General features: G+C 48.0%; 1 protein-coding gene across 2 annotated transcripts in view; it reads left to right on the top strand.

The window, feature by feature from the left end:
* The window catches only part of SYT17 (synaptotagmin 17), an 83,370-nt gene that overhangs the window by 9,274 nt on the left and 52,951 nt on the right, over positions 1–21,145 (top strand). For both annotated transcript variants that reach the window (XM_030301260.1, XM_030301259.1), the window contains exons 4-5: positions 3,178–3,326; positions 5,698–6,317. In XM_030301260.1, coding sequence (XP_030157120.1) covers positions 3,178–3,326; positions 5,698–6,317 — 769 coding nt within the window. The remainder of the gene's footprint in view (positions 1–3,177; positions 3,327–5,697; positions 6,318–21,145) is intronic.

Genomic DNA, 21,145 nt, shown 5'->3' with positions numbered 1-21,145 from the left:
TACCAAGTGGGCAGTTGCATGTTATCAAACAGGCAGGGAGTAGAAATGTCAAGTGTACAGGCTTTGCAGTGCTGTTCCTACTGTGACATTTGAGCTCAGAACCACAGGACATGCCTCTCTGTGGGGTGGCAGGTACCAGATGAGCTGGTCCTTTGTGTGTGTGATTTGGGGGGACACACCATTAATTGCCACATATGCTCCTGTCATTTGGATCCCCCATTCTTTCCTTGGCTGGGCTGGGCTGGGGAAGGTCAGGAAAACTGTACAATCCCACTGGCTCCTTTTGGAGCAATGCCAGAAAGACCATCATTGAAGAGTGAACTACTCAGGTTATTTCCGTGTCCATCAAGCATGTATTGAATACCTACTATATGCATAGCTCTTACAGGCCTCACAAGGGATGCCCAGCTCAGTAGTTTGGGGTGTGCAGCTTAGAAGCTGGTATTGCTGGACTTCACTGGGAGTTTAACAGTGGTGCAAAATAAATATCCATCCCAACCCCCACCCCACCAGGCTTCCATTCCCCGGTCTGTAAAGAGGATGAGGGTTGTTAGTAACAGAAGTAAACTCTGGATTGTTTTAAGGGTGAAATGAGATGGTTCAGACAGAGCATTTAGCACAGTGCCTGGCACATAGTTGGTGCTCAGCACCTGGTACCTTTGATCAAGATAAGTACACATCTCCCCCCCCCCCCCCATTTAAGAAGTGTACCTGCTGTGGGAGGCGGGACAAGATAAGCACTCAGATCATCTTGAGACCAGATAAATCAGATAAGAATCCCAAGAAGGGTGTGTTCATTCATTCATTTACTGAGAAAATGAATGTGGAAGGCTCCGCACGTGCCAGACTCTGTGCCAGGGCAGGGTGGGCAGTGGTGAATGAGACACCACCCTCGTGGGGCAAGGATCTGGTGTCAGACGCAGAAGACAAGCCACAACTAGAGAGGAGTTATGTGCGTTGTTAAAGGGGGGAAAGAAGGTGCAGGGCCAAGGGCTGATGGGGTAGGAGGAGGTGACAGCGACAGGGTGGGGGCTCTCTGAGGAGGTGCTGTTGAAGCCGAGACCTGACTGATGAGAAGGAGCCGCACAGGAGGTGGAGACGGGAAGAGCATCCGAAGCAGAGAGAACAGCGCGGCCCGGCTCGCTGTGTTGGAGGAAGGGCCGGGAAGCATGGTGGGTGCAGAGAGGGCAGGGGCTGCTCAGACAAGGGCTGAGAGGACTCGACCGGAGCTCCAGGGGGCGATCGCGCCCAAGCTGGGTGGGGCCTCACAGGTGCAGGTGGAGGTGCTGAGGTGGTTCTGCCTTCTTCGGAAGGTGCTGCTGCTTGCATCTAAGGGAGAGAGAGAAGAATGCGTGATACAATATGATTGCATTTCTTTGCCTTCTCCTCCTCCCACCCTCCACATTTCATCTGCTATATTCACCTTTTACAGACCAGGAGGAGGAGGCAAGCAAGGACTGGGCATCCTCCCCTCCCCCTGCAACATGCCTGGTCTTGTCCTGGCTGTGACCCTGATCTTGCTTTGGAAGAACATGAGATCAGTCTCATTTCATGCACAGGATGCATCTGAAGACCTCCTAGAATTGGAAACTTGCATTTTTCAAGACCAGCTCCGCGCAGGCTTAAATGTCAAGTTGGGGGGTGGGAGGTGCAGTCTCGGAAAGTATCAGTCTACAGCCACAATAGCTTAGGGGCATGTTATTAGCGGCATCCATCTCACAGGCCACACCGCCAGCTTTGCCCCCTCACTTCCCCTTCCCCAAGCACCCTTCCCTAGCTTTATGGGGATTGGGGGCTCTTACAGGTTGTAATAATACCAGCTGAAATGTATTGAGCACATACCTACTACATACCCAGAACTGTTCTAAGCATATTATATTATATGCGTTGACTCCTTCAGTGTTCACTGGAACCATACAAGGTGAGTATTATTATTCCCACTTTACAGATGGGTAGATGGAGGCACAGAGGAAGGGCCTTGCCCAAGGTCACCCAGGCGGGGTTCAAACCTAGAGGTTGTGCTCTTAATTACCACCCTGTATCTCCCTACCCCCCGACATGGTGTTTTTTATTCTTTCAGTATTTTTCATCCTCATTGGGAGCACATGGAATCAGAGCTGCTGCTCATTTTTTAGCTGTTTCTTCACATCGAACTATTGTTCTCAAGTCATTCATTCTCAGCACCATTTTGTAGCTCTTGCCCTGCCGCTCCAAGAACTCTCGAGTGACACTGTTATAGGGTATTTTTTAGATATTTATTTATTTTGAGAGAGAGTGCGCACACACTTGCGTGTGAGTGGGGGAGGAGGGGCAGGGAGAAAGGAAGAGAGAATCCCAAGCAGGCTCCATGCTATCAGGGCAGAGCCCTAAGCGGGGCTCAAACTCACGAACCGTAAGATCGTGAGCTGAACCAAAATCAAGAGTTGGATGCTTAACCGCCTGAGCCACCCAGGCGCCCCTGTTATAGGATATTTTTTAAAGATATCAAAGTAGAGACACAGTGAAGGTTGAAATACCAGGGCGTTCCTCACCAAAAGCCATCTGCAGAAGATCAGATGGGTAGAAACAACCTTCTGGTGTCTTCCAGACTGAAGACCAACAGGCCTGGTCTTGACTTAGCCTAAGTGGTGCCCCCATGTGGCAATACCCTGAGTAAGTTCCCTCCCCCCCGGTCTGTGAATGTGAAATTATGCACATTCAGATTGTTCTAAATTGGAAGATATTTATTCAATATCATTTCATATTTTGTGCAAAACGTAAGATGTTATTGGGGCACCTGGGTGGCTCAGTGGGTTAAAGCGTCTGACTTCAGCTCAGGTCATGATCTCACGGTTCTTGAGTTCAGGCCCCTTATCTGGTTCTCTGTTGTCAGCTCGGAGCCCACTTTGGATCCTCTGTACCACCCCCCCCCCCCCCTCTCTCTGCTCCTCCCCCACTCATGTACACGCTCTCATGCTCCCACGCACACTCTCTCTCTCAAAAATAAATAAACTTAAAAAAAAAAGTGAGGTGTTTTTGAGAGCTTAGGGCTACCACACTGATTCGAGTTTCTATTATTGCAAGTAGTACAAATTGGATCCGCGACAGTTTCATCATGGGTCTGTCCTCTAAGGGAGAGAGAGATGCCAGCCCCTGGAGATTTTTTGACAGCCGTTGAAACCTCTTCTTTTCCTGTAGGATGGCCAGCCGGAGCAGCGACAAGGATGGGGATTCCGTCCATACAGCCAGTGAAGTCCCTCTGACCCCAAGGACCAACTCCCCAGATCGAAGATGCTCATCCTCAGACACATCTAAGTCTACCTACAGCCTGACCCGGAGGATTTCAAGTAAGCATCTTTGCTGTGACTGTCTAGGGCTCGTGGCTCAGCAATCCTGTGCTGCTCAGCCTCTGCTCAGAGCCCATGATTCAAATCCAGTTAGCCGGGTCCCCAAGACAAAAGAAGAGAGCTGACGGCATCCCCGCATGGATCCACGTGAGGGAAGGGGTTGTCTCAGCCTCCGGAGTTACCAGGGCAGGGTGGGGACTGTGGCCATGGGAGCTGATGCCCCATTGGAAGGGGGCAGCCGCTACTCGGCCCTCGCTGAAGGAGATGGTGGGCTCCGTATTACCTGACTTTTCCAAAGAGAAACTGGCAATCTGTGTTTCTATATGAAGCTTCCTTTGTTTTAAACTCCAACAAAATGTATCTGTGGGTCAAATTTGGTCTCTAGGCCCCCCAGTTTGTCCACTCTGATGTGCAGAGTATGTGTTTGACCAAATGGCATGATGTGGATGGGGAGGAGAAAGGAGGATAAAGCCCAAAGACTCCCAGCCTCCTCTCACCTCCTGAAAGTGTCTCTGCTGTCTCATTCAGCTGCTGCAATTCACTTAACAGAGGGAAAAAGCTTAAAATTCATGAAATAAATCCACTCAGGTGGAAATATTGGTGTCTGATCTTTCCTGGGAGCAAATAGGGAAGAAAAAGGAAGCAGAGAAAAGTTCGAGGGCTTGAAAGAGTGGAAAAGAGGGGATGTGAGGCTTCTCTAGGCCTCAGTCTTTCCATCTGTACAATGGGAGGGCTCTTCTTGACCTATGCAGTCCAATGCATGTTGCTGGTGACCATTTAAATGGGAGGTTAAGCCCAACTGAGACATGATGTATGCGTTATGTACCCATGATTTTGAAGACAGTACATGAAAGAGACTTTAAACTGTCTCACTAAAATGTTTTTATTTTGATTATATGTCAAACAAATTAAAGTTAATTTCACCTGTTTCTTTTTTTTATATAACCTTTTTTTCAATGTTCGTTTATTTTTTGAGAGAGAGAGAGACAGAGTGTGAGAGGGGGAGGGAAAGAGAGAGAAGGGGGGGATACACAGAATCCAAAGTAGGCTCCAGGTTCTGAGCTGCCAGCTCACAGCCGAACGCGGGGCTCTAACTCACGGACTGTGAGATCATGACCTGAGCCAAAGTCGGACACTTAACCAACTGAGCCACCCAGGTGCCCTTTCACCCAATTCTTTGTACTTTTAAGGGAATTGTGGCTACTGGAAAATTTTATGTTCCCTGTGTGGTTTGTATTTCTGGTCCCCTTTGTATTTCTCTTGAATAGCACTGGTCTAGATAGTTCCTGGGTCTCATGCCCAGCTCTATACACGGATTATTTCCATTTAGCACACAGCTGTCAGAATACCAACCATGCACGAGACACAAGTCTCACAATTTTCACAGGCAAGACCGGTGTTCAAGCAATTAACAAGAATGTCATGAAAGAACAAATACCGTATGACTCCATGTAGATGGGGAATCTAATGGTCAAACTCCTAGGAACAGAGAGAAAAATGGGGGAGGGACTACTGGGAGGTGATGGTATATGTTTATGGCATAGATTGTGGTGACGGTTTCAGGATGCCTGCCTACCTCCCAACTCACCAAATTGTGTACATTAAATATGCACAGCTTTTTGTATGTCAGTTGTGCCTCAATTAAATAGTTTTTTTTAAAAAAATTCCATGTGATTATTGCTAGAATAGAGGGATGAGCAAAGATTCAAATGATGAACTTGGGAGCATTGAACTCTGCTGGTTGATAGGCAGGGAGGAGGCACCCCACAAGCGGTGAAGTCCAAACATGGTTCTTGCAGAAGTGCATCAGTTACCATTGAGTGAGCTCGTACCCTGTGCACATTCTATGCAGAGCCCTTTCCATGCATTGGCTCTGTGAATCACCACAATCTTTGAAGTAGGTGCTATTATTGACTCCGTTTTACAAATGGGGAAACTGAGTCCCAGAAGCTCTGGCTCCAGAGTCCACTCTCTGCAAGTGGAGACAGTATAGGGTACCAGCTAGAGTCAAGACTCTGGGGCCGGACAGCCTGGGCTTGACTCCTGGCTTCTCCTCTTAGTACTTGTGTCCCTTTTGGAGAGTTACTATCTGTCAGATTAGTCATTCCCTAATACCTTGTGGCCATCAGGTGACTTGATATATCAAGGCGTTTAGAACAGTGCCTGGCAGTGATGGAGGTGATAATGCCGTCTTGTTGCCTCTCATAGAATAAATAAGAGGATCTCAAGGTGTGGAGAGCAGATGGGGAAGAGCATTGTGAAACGGAGTGAACAATATAGGAGTCTGGGAAATGTTGCCAATCTCAAGAAGCAGCCCAGGCTTGGCCCCATATGTGGTGGTGCTAATTGTTCTTTTTTGGCGGCTGTTTAGGTCTTGAATCCAGACGACCCAGCTCCCCACTCATTGATATTAAACCCATCGAGTTTGGCGTCCTCAGCGCCAAAAAGGAGCCCATCCAGCCCTCGGTGCTCAGACGGACCTATACCCCAGATGACTACTTCAGAAAGTTCGAGCCCCAGCTCTACTCCCTCGACTCCGACAGTGACGATGTGGACTTTCTGACAGACGAAGAGATCTTGTCCAAGTACCAGCTGGGCATGCTGCACTTCAGCACCCAGTACGACCTGCTGCACAACCATCTGACGGTGAGGGTGATCGAGGCCAGGGACCTGCCGCCCCCCATCTCCCACGACGGCTCGCGCCAGGACATGGCCCACTCCAACCCCTATGTCAAGATCTGTCTCCTGCCAGACCAGAAGAACTCTAAGCAGACGGGGGTCAAACGCAAGACCCAGAAGCCCGTGTTTGAGGAGCGTTACACCTTCGAGATCCCCTTCCTGGAAGCGCAGAGGAGGACCCTGCTGCTAACTGTGGTGGATTTTGATAAGTTCTCCCGCCACTGTGTCATTGGGAAGGTCTCCGTGCCTTTGTGCGAGGTTGACCTGGTGAAAGGCGGGCACTGGTGGAAGGCGCTGATCCCCAGTTCTCAGGTAAGGGGGTGACTTTGTGCTGTTTCTTGGCTGGGGACTTTAAAAAAGAAAAAAAAAAAAAAAAGATGATTTTTTTTTTTTTTATTTAAATTGTCTTTGCGTTTTGAAACCTTTTTATTTGGACGTAGTTTTGGACTTATAAGAAGGTGCAAACGCAACACAGATTCCTTGTGTTCTCTTTATCCAGCAACCCCAGTGATAAATCTTACACAACCAGAGTGCGTTAGCGATACCAGGAAATTGACGTTGTCAACTAAACTACGGACCTTATTCAATTTTCACGCATTTTTACATGCACCACTGCGTGTGTGTGTGTGTGTGTGTGTGTGTGTGTGTGTGTGTGTTCTATGAAATTTTATCACATGTATTGGTTCATGTAACCACTACCACCCTGGGAGCTTTTTTGTCATCAATGCTGGGGTATTTAATAAGGACAATGATTATCCAGGGTATGAAGCGATCAGTCATTTTGACTTTCAGAAATTGATTTGGGAAAAATAAAATGAAGGCCGAAGAACGGGTGATATATGGATATTTTTCAGGCAAATTGTGAGATTGGCTTCTTTCCTCCACCAGCCCACAGACATGTAATTGGCTGCTTGGGAAACCACCCACGGACCAGGCTCTGTCCCCAGTGGGCTGATAGAGTCCCTCCCTTGGGCATTCTGTGGACTGGAGGACGACAGCGCACGTACTATGGGTGGAAGGATGAGGTAGAAGTCCGAGGGAAGGAAAAGACCCAGCCGTTTGGAGGCTAGTCTGGTCCATTCATGCTGAGGTTGACAATTCTGTGTAATGCAGGCAGAATTATTTTGTGTCAGACACACCAAGGTGTTTTTCAGAGCTGAACCGTACTGGCCAGGGATTTGATGATCCAGCCTCACATTTGGGGTATGGGTTTTAAACTTGGGGACTGGAGGGGTTGCTCTACTGTGTGTGTGTGTGTGTGTGTGTGTGTGTGTGTGTGTGTGTGTGTCCATCCATCGGTCTGTACAAAGAGAGATTTATCCTTCTCTTAGTTTGTATTTCCCCAGAAGAAGAAAATCCCAAGGCAAAGGAAGTCATTTTTTAGGGAGATGACACGAGAGGAAATACCAGGAGGCAGTGGGAAGGTCACATAAAGTCTGCATTATCAGGCCCCCACCCCTGTGGGTGACTGGAGCTGTAAAACTGGAAGCCAGCGTTAGACACATCCTAAGAGTCTTTCCACCTGAGGGGTGGTGCAGCCGGGGGGGTTATACACTGACTCCTATCAGCCATTGAATGAGGGCAGTTGGGGGATGGGAACTTTCTTCCCCTGGCATTCCTGGCCTGTTACACTGGGCAATAAAGAGACCTTTGACATCCACAGGTACAAAAAAAAAAAAAAAAAAAAACCCAAAAAACAAAACTCTAGAGCTGGCAGCTGGATGCAAGTGTGTGTGCACTGAGGTGATCAGGACCAGGAGGTGGTGGTCAAGGTGTTAGCAGTGCTTGCTCTGATCCTGTATCCTCCTCCCATCACGATCAGGATATATTGGATGCTTTCCGTGTATCCTCCTCAATATGTGATATCATTGGGTTTTCAACCATTGAGAAATTAGGGAAACCATTGAAAGAGGGAGACCCACTGGACAAAATAAACTCTGTGGCCAGCCTGATTCTGCACATCTATGGAACACCCTGGACATACAGAGAATGTGGACATCCACACACCTTGCCTCCGAATCTCCTGAAATCTGAGGCCAAGGCCAGGACGCGGGTGCAGGCAGTTAATTTAGGAGGTGATCCCAGGAAGCAGGAGTGAGGGCTGAGGAGACCCAGGGAAGGAGGGCACCTCTGGAGTGAGTGGTGACTCTTCAGGCTGCCGTCTGGCCCCTGCACACTGGTCAGGTGGGCTCCCATAGCCTCACGCAGGGGCGGGGACAGAAAAGAGAGAGACCACGTGTGCTGCTGATAATGTGCCCAAGTGGCGCTTTGAGACCGTCTGTAGCTGGCACCGGAGGCAGTGTCTGTTGCATCCCTCTGCTGCCATGGCAGCCCCCTCCCCCTCCCCCGAGGTACTCCTTCTCCCCCTCCCCTGCTTTTACTTTTCCCCACGACACTTACCATCATCTTGCAGACCATATATTCTATGGTCTACCTCCCGTACTAGTATGTAAACCCCATGAGAACAGATTTTTGTCTCTTTCGTTCACTTCTCTGTGCCCTGCACCTACAACCGTGCCTGGCATTTGTTGAATGAATGAAGGATGGAAGGAAGGAAGGTTTCCCCCAAGTGAATTTCTCTCTCCCACCTGCCACCCTCCCCTCCTCTCCTTCGCCACCTTCCCTCTCCCTCAGAGAAAGTCTCGTGGAAACTGACAGAGAGAAGAGCAGACTCCCATCCCCCAACTCAAGGCGGCTCTGGACTTCACACTCTGGGGGTCTCTGGCTGGCTCGGTTGCAGTTTACCTCCGTGAGTAGACAGGCCAGTTGTCTGAGGTTGGGTTCCCTGGAAGCAGAGCTTGAGATAAGGATTTGGCCGTGGATTAGTTTGTAGGGCCGCTGTGACAAAACGTCACAAATTAGAGGCTTAAAATGACAGAAATTTACTGTCTCACAGTCTGGATGTAAGAAGTCCGTGATCAAGGCCACGCTCCCTCTGAAACCTGTGGGGGAGAATCCTTCCTTGTCTCTTTCTGGCTTCTGGTGGTCACTCCAGTCTCTGCCTGCGTCATCACATGACCTTCTCTCTGTGTGTGTCTGTGTCTTCTCTTTTCATATAAGGACACCGGGGGGGGGGGGGGGCCCACCCTACTCCATTATGTTCCCATTTTAAATAATTACATCTGTAACAACCCTGTTTCCAAATAAGGTCACATTCTGAGGTAGTGGGGGGTTTAGATGATAACATATCTTCTGGAGAGGGGGAGTGTCATTTAGCCCAAACCCGAATGTAGGAGAAAACCCTGCAGGGGAGGGAAGGGAGCAGTCTAGGGAAAGGGTGAGAGCCCAGCGAAGATATGGTGTTAACAAGGCCTGGCCTCAGCTGATCTGTGGCGGGGAGGGGACTCTGGATCGTGGGTTGGCATTGCAGTGCCTTCCTCCCTCAGGCCAGGAGCCAGCCTTTTGTACTCCCGTATCTGCCAGACGTTGGTTGGGACAAGCCTGGGAAATCTGATCTGCAGCTGGGCAGCCACAGGCCTGCTTAAAGCTTCTCTCCTGCAGAACAGTTGTTCTGAGCCAGGGGCAGCTTTGCTCTCGGGGCACTGGGCAGCCCTGGGAACCATTTTGGGTTTGGCAGGTGGAGATCAGGGGTGCTGTAAACATGTGCAGTACACAGGACAGCCCCCACAATGAAGAATGGTCTGGCCCAAAATGTGTGCAGTGTCAGCGTGAGAAAGCCCACTATGGAAGAAAGGGAGAATGGAGGTTCAAGGACCACAGCAGGGTCTGCCATGAAGGCAGGGTGAGGGCAGGGCTGGTCCCCGCAGGGTGGGGAGCTTTTTTCCAGGAGAAACAGTTGTTGGGAAGCGGGGAGAGACAGGGTCAGAGGGTGTTAGGAGCAGATATCCAGGTAACTCTGTTGTTTTTCATTCCATATGTAGAAAAGGAGATACTGGTTCTGAACAAAAATCCACATTGAGCAAAGTAGGCCTGTGTCGGAGACAGAAAACAAAATCCTCACACAGTGTTGCTGAGGCCATTGGATGTCAATGCTGATTTTCATTGCAGGCCAACATCTACCTTCACCAAAGCATCTGTTGGCCAGTTGAGTGGGCGGGGAAGATGGGGTTGTGCAATAAGGTGAAGGCAGAACTCTCCAGTCTTGTTCCTGGCCTGCCTCTATGGCGTAGGATCTCAGTGTCTACTTCTACGTTCTATGCCTTGGAGAACCCATGGGAGCGGGTGACTGGTCAGGCCAGCGTGTAGGCATTCTCTGGCTCACAGCGGAATGTCCCAGCTGTTTTGTGGCTTTGAACATTGTGTCTTTGATCTCGACATTCAGGAAGCTAGTAGCTAATGGAGCTACTGTAAATTTGGGGGGCTTGTTGATAAGGCTTGGCTAGGAGATCATGAAAATGGGGACAGAGAAATAAGAAGCATATGGGGTGATCACATAGGTGTGAAGTCACTCTTGCTGCTAAGAGAAATTCTGCTCTAAGTGGACCACAGTGAATCGACACTTTGGCTGTTAAAGGTGAAATCCGTGTAAACCTTTCTTTTAAAAAATTATTAGTAATTATGACAAAACACACATCCATTTTTTTTCTATTCACATAATAATCACTGAATTTATCTTTTATTTTATTTTTAAATTTTATTTATTTATTTATTTATTTATTTATTTATTTATTTATTTATTTTCAATATATGAAGTTTATTGTCAAATTGGTTTCCATACAACACCCAGTGCTCATCCCAAAAGATGCCCTCCTCAATACCCATCACCCACCCTCCCCTCCCTCCCACCCCCCATCAACCCTCAGTTTGTTCTCAGTTTTCAAGAGTCTCTTGTGCTTTGGCTCTCTCCCACTCTAACCTCCTTTTTTTTTTTCCCTTCCCCTCCCCCATGAGTTTCTGTTAAGTTTCTCAGGATCCACATAATAGTGAAAACATATGGTATCTGTCTTTCTCTGTATGGCTTATTTCACTTAGCATCACACTCTCCAGTTCCATCCATGTTGCTACAAAGGGCCATATTTCGTTCTTTCTCATTGCCACGTAGTACTCCATTGTGTAAATAAACCACAATTTCTTTATCCATTCATCAGTAGATGGACATTTAGGGTCTTTCCATCATTTGGCTATTGTTGAGAGTGCTGCTATAAACATTGGGGTACAAGTGCTCCTATGCATCAGTACTCCTGTATCCCTTGGGTAAATTCCTAGCAGTGCTATTGCTGGGTCATAGGGTAGGTCTATTTTTCATTTTCTGAGGAACCTCCACACCGCTTTCCAGAGTGGCCGCACCAATTTGCATTCCCACCGACAGTGCAAGAGGGTTCCCGTTTCTCCACATCCTCTCCAGCATCTATAGTCTCCTGATTTGTTCATTTTGGCCACTCTGACTGGCGTGAGGTGATATCTCAGTAACACACATCCATTTTTAAGTGTACATTTCAGTCATATTAAGTACATTCATGATACAACCATCGCCACCATCTGTCTCCAGAACTCTTTCCATCTTGCCAAACTGAAATTTTACACCCATTAAACAACAGCTCCCCAGGCCCCGTAGCCCCCAGCACCTGGCCATCACCATTCCTTGTGTCTCTATGAATCTGACTACTCTAGGTACCAGTAAGTGGAATCACGCAGTGTTTGTCTTTTCATGACCAGCTTATTTCACTCAGCACAGTGTCCTCGAGGTTCATCTATGTTGTAGCAGGTGTCCGAATGCCCTTCCTTTCGAAGGCTGAGTAATATCCCTTACTTTTTTTGTTTTTTAATTTTTTTAAATGTGTATTTATTTTTGAGAGTAGAGAGAGAGAGAGAGGGAGACAGAGCGCGAGTGGGGGAGGGGGCAGAGAGAGAGAGAGAAAGAGAGACAGAGAGGGAGATACAGAATCCGAAGCAGGCTTCAGGCTCTGAGCTGTCAGCACAGAGCCTGACCAGGGCTCGAACCCACGAACTGCAAGATGATGACCTGAGCCGAAGTCGGACGCTTAACCGACTGAGCCACTCAGGCGCCCCTGAATAATATCCCTTTATATGTATATACCCCATTTTGTTTGTCCATTCATTCATCTGTCAGTGGACATTTGGGTTGTTTCCATCCTTTTGGTTATTGAGATATATGTTACAGTATATATTGTGATATTTCATAATATATTATGTGATATATATTATTATAATTTAAATATATAATGCTCTAATGTATGATAATATTGTGAATAATTTTGCTACAAATATGGGTGTATACATATTTCTTCAGGCCTTTTTGAAGCCAGAAAAATATCCAAGGATAAAGGCAGTTTATCTTCTCTTAAGATCACGTGGCTTTGGGAAGGGTGGGCAAGGTGGTGGGAGAGGAGGTGCCCCATGGACATAGCAGAAACTCACAAAGTGTTAGGAAGGACCAGAGTTCCTGGGGTGCCTGGGCGGCTCAGTCGGTGGAGCATCTGACTCTTGAGTTCGGCTCAGGTCATGATCCCAGGGTGGTGGGGTTGAGCCCCACATCAGGGTCCACGCTGAGCATGGAGCCTGCTTAAGATTCTCTCTCTCTCTCTCTCTCTCTCTCTCTCTCTAAGGAAAATAAATAAAATAAATACAGGGACCAGAGTTCTTACTCCAGCTTGTGGCTGGAATCCTGTAACCCGTGGGTCGTGCTTTGGTTGTGCCCAAGTGGAGACACAGCACCTACGACCTTCCATCCCTTACAGCACGTCTGTATGGAGCTAAACTCTTCTCAGGAGAAAGTACTTTTTGGAAGTGAAAGTCCCTCGAACTGGGGGGAGATTATAATTATTTTGACCCAGTAAATACACAACACAAATATTGTACCTATATAAATTATTCATGTATTTAGTTCATACACATTTGTCAGGTGCTGATCAGGTTCTAGGGGTTGGGATTTCTCTTTCTTTCTTTCTTTGTTTTAAGCTTGTTTATTTTGAGAGAGAGAGAGAGAGAGAGAGAGAGCGAGTTGAGCACAGGTTGGGGAGAGTCAGAGAGAAGGAGAGACTTGGGATTTTTCCCAAGCAGGCTCTGTACCATCAGTGTGGTAGGGGCTGGGATTTCTAATGTAGCTATAAGTCAGTGTCTCCTGTGAGCCCAGCAGTGCTCTAAATGATTTATATGTGCTAACTCATTTATCCTAACAGGGGCCCATTTTACAAAGGAGAAAACTGGGCAGAGAGAAGTTAAATAATTTGTCTGTGCAACTAATTTAGACCGAGGCTAAATTAGACTGTAGGACTGAGGCTGTTTGACTTAAAAAGTGAAGTGCCATAACCACAGCGTTATACTGGTTCTCCACAGCAAGCCAAACCAAGTCCCTGCCCTCATGGAGTTGACATTCCGGTGGAGGGAGGTGTGTAGCAAATAAGTGAGTTAGCAAATAATGCCATGTTTCACTGTCTATGCCAAGAGAGAAAACAAGGTAGGATATGGGGCTGGAGAGGAAGGGCTGGGTGGTGAGGGTGGGGAAGCTACTTTAAATGGGTGAGCTAGATGGAGTGAGGGGGTCAGCCTGGAGGATGTCTGGGGGAAGAGCATTCAAACAGCGGGTTGAGGAAGTGCAAAGGCCCTGAGGCTGGTTTGGCACGTTGATGACTGGAGTAGAGTAAGTGAGAGGGAGAGCATGAGAGATGAGGTTGAATTGGTATAAAAGGTCATTTCACATCAGTCTTAGAGCTAAAAGTATAGGTAAAGGCTTGAATTCTATTCCTAAGTGTGATGGCAAGCCCTGGAGAGTTTTGAGAAGGAGAGGTGACTTGGTCAGGCTGCCCTGGAGAAAAATCACTGGGAGACAAGGTACTTATATCCAAAATATAAAAAGAACTCCAATGACTCAAAAAAAAAAATTCCAATTTTAAAATGGGCAACAGTTTTGAACAGACGCTCCACCAAAAAAGATACATACAGATGGTCTATAGGTACATGGAAGGGTGCTTGACATCATGAGTCATCAGAGACCTGCATGGCGAAATACCACTGCACACCTACCTAAAAGCTACACACACTGACAACACCAAATGTTGGTAAGGATGTGGAGCAACCAGAACTCTCAGACAGTGGGAGTGTATAAGGTGGTGTAACCCCTTAGGAAGAAGTTGTGGTAGTTTTTTGTGAAACTAAACATTTATCTGCCCCTATGATCTCGCTGTGACACTCCTAGGTATTTATCTAAGACAGATGACGATGTTATGTCTGCACAAAAAATTGCACACACATAGTCTCAGCAGCTTTACGTGTCACAGGCCCCAGACTGGATGCAGCCAGGTGTCCCATCAACAGGATGAAGGATAACAAACTATAGAATATTCATATAATGCAACATTATTCAGCAATAAGAAGGAACAAAGTACCGATACGCACAACAGCATAGAGGAGTGTCACAAACAGTATGACAAGGAGAGCATTATTCTGAACAACATTACGCTAAGTAGAAGCCAGACCCAGGAGTGCACGCCTGCATGACTGGTTTGAGAACCAACAAAACTAATCTGTGGTGAAAAGTCAGAACAGTGGTTATGGGAAGTTAGCAGTAGGGGCGGGGATCGAACGGAAGGGAGCAAGAGGGACATTTCTGGACTAATAGTGAGGTTCTGCATCCCGATGGGACTTTGATGCCCAGGTGTGTGCATTTGTCCAACTCACATGGTACACTTGAGGTTCAGGCATCTGGTTGTACGTGTCATTTGTATACACACACACACACACACACACACACACACAAACCCAAAGAGCCGTAAACACACAATGAACGGTGGCTACTGACCTGCCTCCTGAAGTGTTTCAGGGAGAAGCGTACCAATGTCTGTAACTTATTTTAAAATGCCTTCCAGGGGCTCCTAGGTGGCTCAGTTGGTTAGGCGGCCGACTTCGGCTCAGGTCATGATCTCGTGGTCCAGGAGTTCGAGCCCCGCGTCGGGCTCTGTGCTGACAGCTCAGAGCCTGGAGCCTGTTTTGGATTCTGTGTCTCCCTCTCTCTGACCCTCCCCCATTCATGCTCTGTCTCTCTCTGTCTCAAAAATAAATAAACGTTAGGGGCGCCTGGGTGGCGCAGTCGGTTAAGCGTCCGACTTCAGCCAGGTCACGATCTCGCGGTCCGTGAGTTCGAGCCCTGCGTCGGGCTCTGGGCTGATGGCTCAGAGCCTGGAGCCTGTTTCCGATTCTGTGTCTCCCTCTCTCTCTGCCCCTCCCTCGTTCATGCTCTGTCTCTCTCTGTCCCAAAAATAAAATAAAAAAACGTTGAAAAAAAAATAAATAAACGTTAAAAAAAAAATTAAAAAAAATAAAAAGCCTTCCAAAAAGATCATTAGGTACGCAATAAGGCAAGTCTAGCCTATCTCTAAATTATTAATGTAGAATTATTAATATTAATAGCTGCAGTGCAGAAGTGAGGTGATGTGTATAAAGGAGGTGAATGTATAGGTCTTTCAGCTCTTCTGTATTTAGCCGTCTTTATAGTAAAGTGTTGGGATGCAAAGAGAGAAGAAAGCAGAGGCACACTTAGGAGTCATTTGCTACGTACAGTCTTGTAGATAGGAGGTGATGGCCCCAACCTGCGTGTGAGGTGCAGGGGCACGAGGGTCCAGCTGGAGAGACAACTTAAAGGCATAATCTTTGGGGCGCCTGGGTGGCTCAGTCAGTTGGGCGTCTGACTTGAGCTCAGGTCATGATCTCACGGTCTGTGGGTTCAAGCCCCACGTCGGGCTCTGTGCTGACAGCTTGGAGGCTGGAGCCTACTTCAGGTTCTATGTCTCCCTCTCTCTCTGCTCCTCCTCTGCTCGCACTCTGTCTCTCTCAAAAATAAACATTTAAAAACATTAAAAAATAAAGGCACGATCTTTATTGTCCAGGACCAACCCTTAGACGTTCAACTCTGGCTTCGGGGAGCTGTAGACGAGACTGTCTGACAGAGTGGGAATTTTGCCACCATGCTGGCTCTGCCCTTATTTTCGCAAGCAGTGGCGGCTCCCGGACTTCAGCCTCACTGATTCCAAGGTCCTGAGTCTTGGATGAATCGCAGTTGGGCGAATGTGCTAGGAGATTCTAAATGCGGTCTCCTGCTGAGCAGCGCTGGGTGGCTGGGGGCAGGTGGAAAGGGCCAGCTGTCCAAGCCTGGCATACGGGTCTAAAGCATGGCTCACTGGTTGGCTCTTGTGATGGTTGAAGGAGCCGGTGGCCCACACAGACTGCCATTAGGATTATGTTTTATGGAGCCATTTGGGAAGGAGCAGACTCAGGTTAGAGTGCTCTTAAAAGTTATTGGGGCATAATTCTGAGTCGTGTAGGGGTGTAGCATCTTTTATTACAAAGCCAGATTTCCTACTGAGGAGAAGTGTTTGATTTGCGCTCAGAAGAAGAAAATGTGTTTAGTCAAAAGTGATATTTGCACACTGGGATGCTGGATATTTATGTTTCTGAAAATTGCTTTAGCCTGAGATTTACTCTGACCAAAGGAACGCCTTTTAGATCTTCGTTGCCTAGTATTCAGGGTCTCGTGGCTTAGGAAGTGAAGTCTGTGCATATTGCCTTTGCCAGATAAGATTCAGAGACCCACATTTAGCAATAAATGTATTCTGGGTACTCCTGCATCCCAGCCCCCTGGGCCGGGTGCAATACTTACATTACCCTACCCGATGGATAGTAATGGGACCTGCATTTCATAGATGAGGAGCCTGAGGCTCAGAGAGTTTGAGGAACTTACCTATGGTTGCACAGCTGGAATGGGGAATTGAACCTGAGACTAACTCTAAGCCCACACCCATGATCGCATGATATAATCTATTTAGGAGACAGCCCTGGCCGATGACTTTGTAAACTGACCTACCCCCATGTAACTCGAGTATGTGATAAGACTGTATCTCTCATAAGTATAACTGCATTTTTATATGAATATGTACCTTGCTTCCTTCTACCTTTGGAGTTATCCCCGTAGAAGGAATTCTACGTTTGCTTGGAGCCTGTTTAGGAAAGGCTTTAGAGACCAGGGGGCATGCTCATGGCTTTCCTGAGGAGCACCACACTGATTGGATTTTTGAAAACGTGGGGGCGCCTGGGTGGCGCAGTCGGTTAAGCGTCCGACTTCAGCCAGGTCACGATCTCGAGGTCCGTGAGTTCAAGCCCCGCGTCGGGCTCTGGGCTGATGGCTCGGAGCCTGGAGCCCGTTTCCGACTCTGTGTCTCCCTTTCTCTCTGCCCCTCCCCCGTTCATGCTCTGTCTCTCTCTGTCCCAAAAATAAATAAAAAAACGTTGAAAAAAAAATGAAAAAAAAAAAAAAAAGAAAATGTGCATAGAACAGTCTGATTTGGTGACCAAGATAGGTGTCGTTGTGGGAACTGCCTTTCTTTAAGTTGAGGAATAGAAAAAAAAAAATCGCGTGACTCTGAGGTAAAGAGATTTACTTTCTTGGATGGCCCTCAAAACGTCTGTTTTCATCAGGAATCTTCGTTAAAACTGAGAGAACCAGAGCGACTGGATGGTTCAGTTGGTTAAGCGTCCAACTCTTTTTTTTTTTTTTTTTTAAATGTGTATTTATTTTTGAGAGACAGAGCACGAGTCAGGGAGGGGCAGAGAGAGAGGGAGACAGAATCCAAAGCAGGCTCCAGGCTCTGGGCTGTCAGCATAGAGCCCGATGTGGGGCTCGAACTCATGAACCGTGAGATCATGAACTCAGGTGAAGTCGGACGCTTAACCGACTGAGCCACCCAGGTGCCCCCCACCTTTTTTTTTTTTTTTTTTTTTTTTTAATAAGCATCCAGCTCTTGATTTTGGCTCAGGTCATGATCTCTTTGTTCATGAGATCGAGTCCCACGTCAGGCTCTGCACTGACAGTGCGGACCCTGCTTAGTACTCTGACTCTCTCTCAATCTCTCTCTCTCTCTCTCTCTCTCTCTCCCCGCTCCCCCTGTCCCCCTCTCAAAATGAATAAATAAAGCTTAAAAGAAAAAAAAAGCTGACAGAACCCATCTCAAACTAGCTTTGGGCGGAGAGGAAGGTCTGTGGTAGTGTGGGCTCCCGGCACCCCTGGGTCTGGGAGGTAGGTTGTGCGCTGAGAATCTTTCTCAGCAGGAATGTTCCTCACCTGTGCCTTCCTCCATTACCTTTCTCCCAGGAAGACCTTTCCTGTGCAGAAGCAAAAGCAGCCACAAGATGCCCCAGGCTAAGCTCCCACCAGCCAGGTCACACACATGGGAGGAGACATCCTGTCTTCTAAAAGTTCCAGAAGTCCCAGGGAGGATTCTCAGGGGCCTGTCCTTCCCTGAGTCCTGCCCCTGTCCACCTGGTAGAAGAAGGCTTGTCACCACATCCACATTCCAGCCTGTCACTGCCACTCAGCGGCCTCACAGTGGGAGGGAGCGTGGTTTAGGAGAAGGAAGAGTGAATGTCTCTTCTTTAGCTGCTACCGTTCCAGTTCTTTCTTTGGTATTGTTGCCGTTTCCCTGGCTAACACACCAAAGAACCTTGGCAGTCAGGGGTTTAAGACCTGGCCCTGGTAGCAGGCAGATGTCACCGCTTGGAAGTTCCCGGAGTGGAGGGGGGCTGCCTTGGCCCTGGGAGTGTAGCCTTTGGCCTTTTGCTGTTGGGCTACCTTCACTGGAGGACCAGCTCTCAAAGATGGGTCCTGATCAGATGGCCCAATCCCACTGTCTTCTAAGGGGCTCACTGGCCATGGGAAAGTCATCTGTGACCTGGCCTGGGCTTTCCTAGAAGCCCAGAAGATTTGAGTGCAAGTATTTTATTTGGGGGTGCTGCTGAGAAAAACCAGAAGGGAAGTAGGGGAGTGAGACCTGTACAGGACGTGTTATCAGGCAGGTTGCCACCATGGGGTGCAATTTTCCCAGGCACTCGGTGCAGGGGCGAGGGCGCCAGGGCGTTTATTCACCAGCTCCCTAAGGCATAAGTTGAGTCATAAGTCATAAGTTGAGGGCTGCTTCAGGAACCCTTAATTCCCTGGGCTCCTCCAGCCTGCTTCGTGGACATGAAGAGAGAGGACTGCGGTGGCCAGCGAGACTCCTGGCTGGAGAGATACAGCGCTGGCAGCAGGGAGCTCGGCGGTCTGGGAGCTGGGGTGACATCTTCTGCGTCCCCACGCTTACTCTTGCCACCTCGAGGGCTCCAAATGCAGGATCTTCCCTGCTCTCCCTTTCTCTGCTTGCCGCTTCTCTCCATTTCTCCTTTCCTCTCGTCAGGATGGTGACAAACAGACGAGCAAGACCCCTGGCTAACCAGATGCCCCTAGAGAAGAAGGCACCAGTGTCCCCTTCCTGTAGGGGCGTGAGTCACTTTGCACATGACTTGCTTGGCAGCCATCTCTCGTGGCTTTGGGGTGGATGGGCAGGGACAGCCCTCAGCTTTCCCCACTCAGCCAGTGTCAACTTTTTTGCTTACAGAGGCAGGGAATGGGGGTGGGCTTGAGTCCTGCGAGCAGTACTCCTCTGCCTCTTGAAGATCCCAGAGGGAGGTGCTGGGACCCACTGTTGCTGGCTCTTTAGTCCCTGTGTCTTGTCCCCAGCTTTGGGCCCAGGAGGCCAAAGGAAAGGTTCCCCTCTGCATCCTGTCGATGTACGGCTAACGGCTTGGCCAGACTTTCCACAATATCAGCTTCTCCTATTACTTATTCTTGGTATTTGGGGGCACATAGAAAGAACTTGGTAGATGTTTTTTGAACTGAATAAATATTGTTGTGTAAAGAGCATTAGCTTTAGAGTTAGACTGACCTGGTCAATGTCCCGGCTTCACCATTTACCAGCTGCATGAACGTGAGTCCAACTCCTCACCTGTAAGTGAGGGATAATAATGCAGTGCTTACGGCATAGGGGACTTGGGGCAGATAATAAATACAGAGAGCTGACTGTGACATAGTACTCACTGTATGACAGGCATGGTGCTAAGCGTTTCTATTGTATTAACTATTGTTATCATCCCATTTTATAGATGGGGAAAACTGAGGCATGCATTAAGTAACATGCCCAAGTCCACAGAACTGGGATTTGCACCCAGGCTGTCCAGCTCCAGAGGCTGTGCTGTTAGCCACTCTACTCCACTACATTACATCTTGATAAACCAAGATCAGGCAGGCAAAGCACCTGGCATATAATATACACTGAGTAAGTATTGACTGGGAGCTCGTGCACTGGGAAGGAGGAGGGAGGAAGCCAAAAAGAGAAAGAAGAGGTTGGGAAGCAAGTAAGATCCAGGCCATGAGGAATTGGCCATAGGGTCCAGTTTGTGTTTCAGCATATACTTTGGTCTTACCATGTGTCAGGCAGACAGAGATCAAAAGAATTTAGGACATCTTTTAAAAGGAAAAATAGTTGACGATTTGAGGTATCCAGAGTTGTGTTGCTTGGGCCAAGTTCCTGGAAACTGCCTGGAGTGATACACGGCCCCGGCCTCTCCTGACTGCATATTGTATTTTGAGATCACTCACCACCTGATACCATAACCGGCGAGGCCCTCGACAAGGCAAATGTCAGGTTTTTAATGAGCATCCCTCTTTAAGCTGCTGTCAGCCTTGACCCTCTCAGTCGGATCCTGGCCTCTGTGTGTGTTAAAAGGGTTTCCCGCCCAGGTTTTGGTGAACAGCAGTGTTTTGGCAACACTGTGCAGCCAGGGCTGGCCCGAGCAGAGCCTTAGAAGGGAACATTAACTAGAAGTTTCTTTTCATGTAGTCCTTCCTGTTTTTCTCCTCCTAGAAAAGAAGTAGAGTTTGCATTTCCGATCTCAACATGAGTTTCTGATTCCTAGTTATAATGTGAATTAGAAGGGGAACCGGTAATGACTTGCACCAAGCCTTTTTTCTAGATGAGAAGACTGTAGCACAGAGTGGTTGAGTGACTTGTCCAAGGTCACACAGCTTTCAGTGACAGTTTTCAGAGACTAGTCAGTTGCCTGACTTTTAGGTGGGGGCTGCTGTGCCACACTCCTTCACCCCACAAGGGAAGGGGTCTGTGGTGACTAAGAGCATAGGCCCTAGAATATACAGACCTGGGTTCAAGTCCTGGTTTTTATATCCTCTAGAGGTGTGGTCATGGGAGAGTTATCTTATCATGTCTAAGCCTCAGTTTCTTTGTCTATAAAATGGGGATGATATGGTGTGCTGGAGCTAGCTTGCACTGGCTCACAGAGCTCATTTTAAATTGTCAGGAATTTCGCAAGCCGAAGGACTTCACATTGAGGTCAGCCCTTGT

This window comes from Lynx canadensis, chromosome E3 (assembly GCF_007474595.2).
Source record: "Lynx canadensis isolate LIC74 chromosome E3, mLynCan4.pri.v2, whole genome shotgun sequence".
In the NCBI taxonomy this organism is placed as follows: Eukaryota; Metazoa; Chordata; class Mammalia; order Carnivora; family Felidae; genus Lynx; species Lynx canadensis.
The sequence above is the reverse complement of the archived record's forward strand: the minus strand, read 5'-3'. Positions and strand labels throughout refer to the sequence as shown.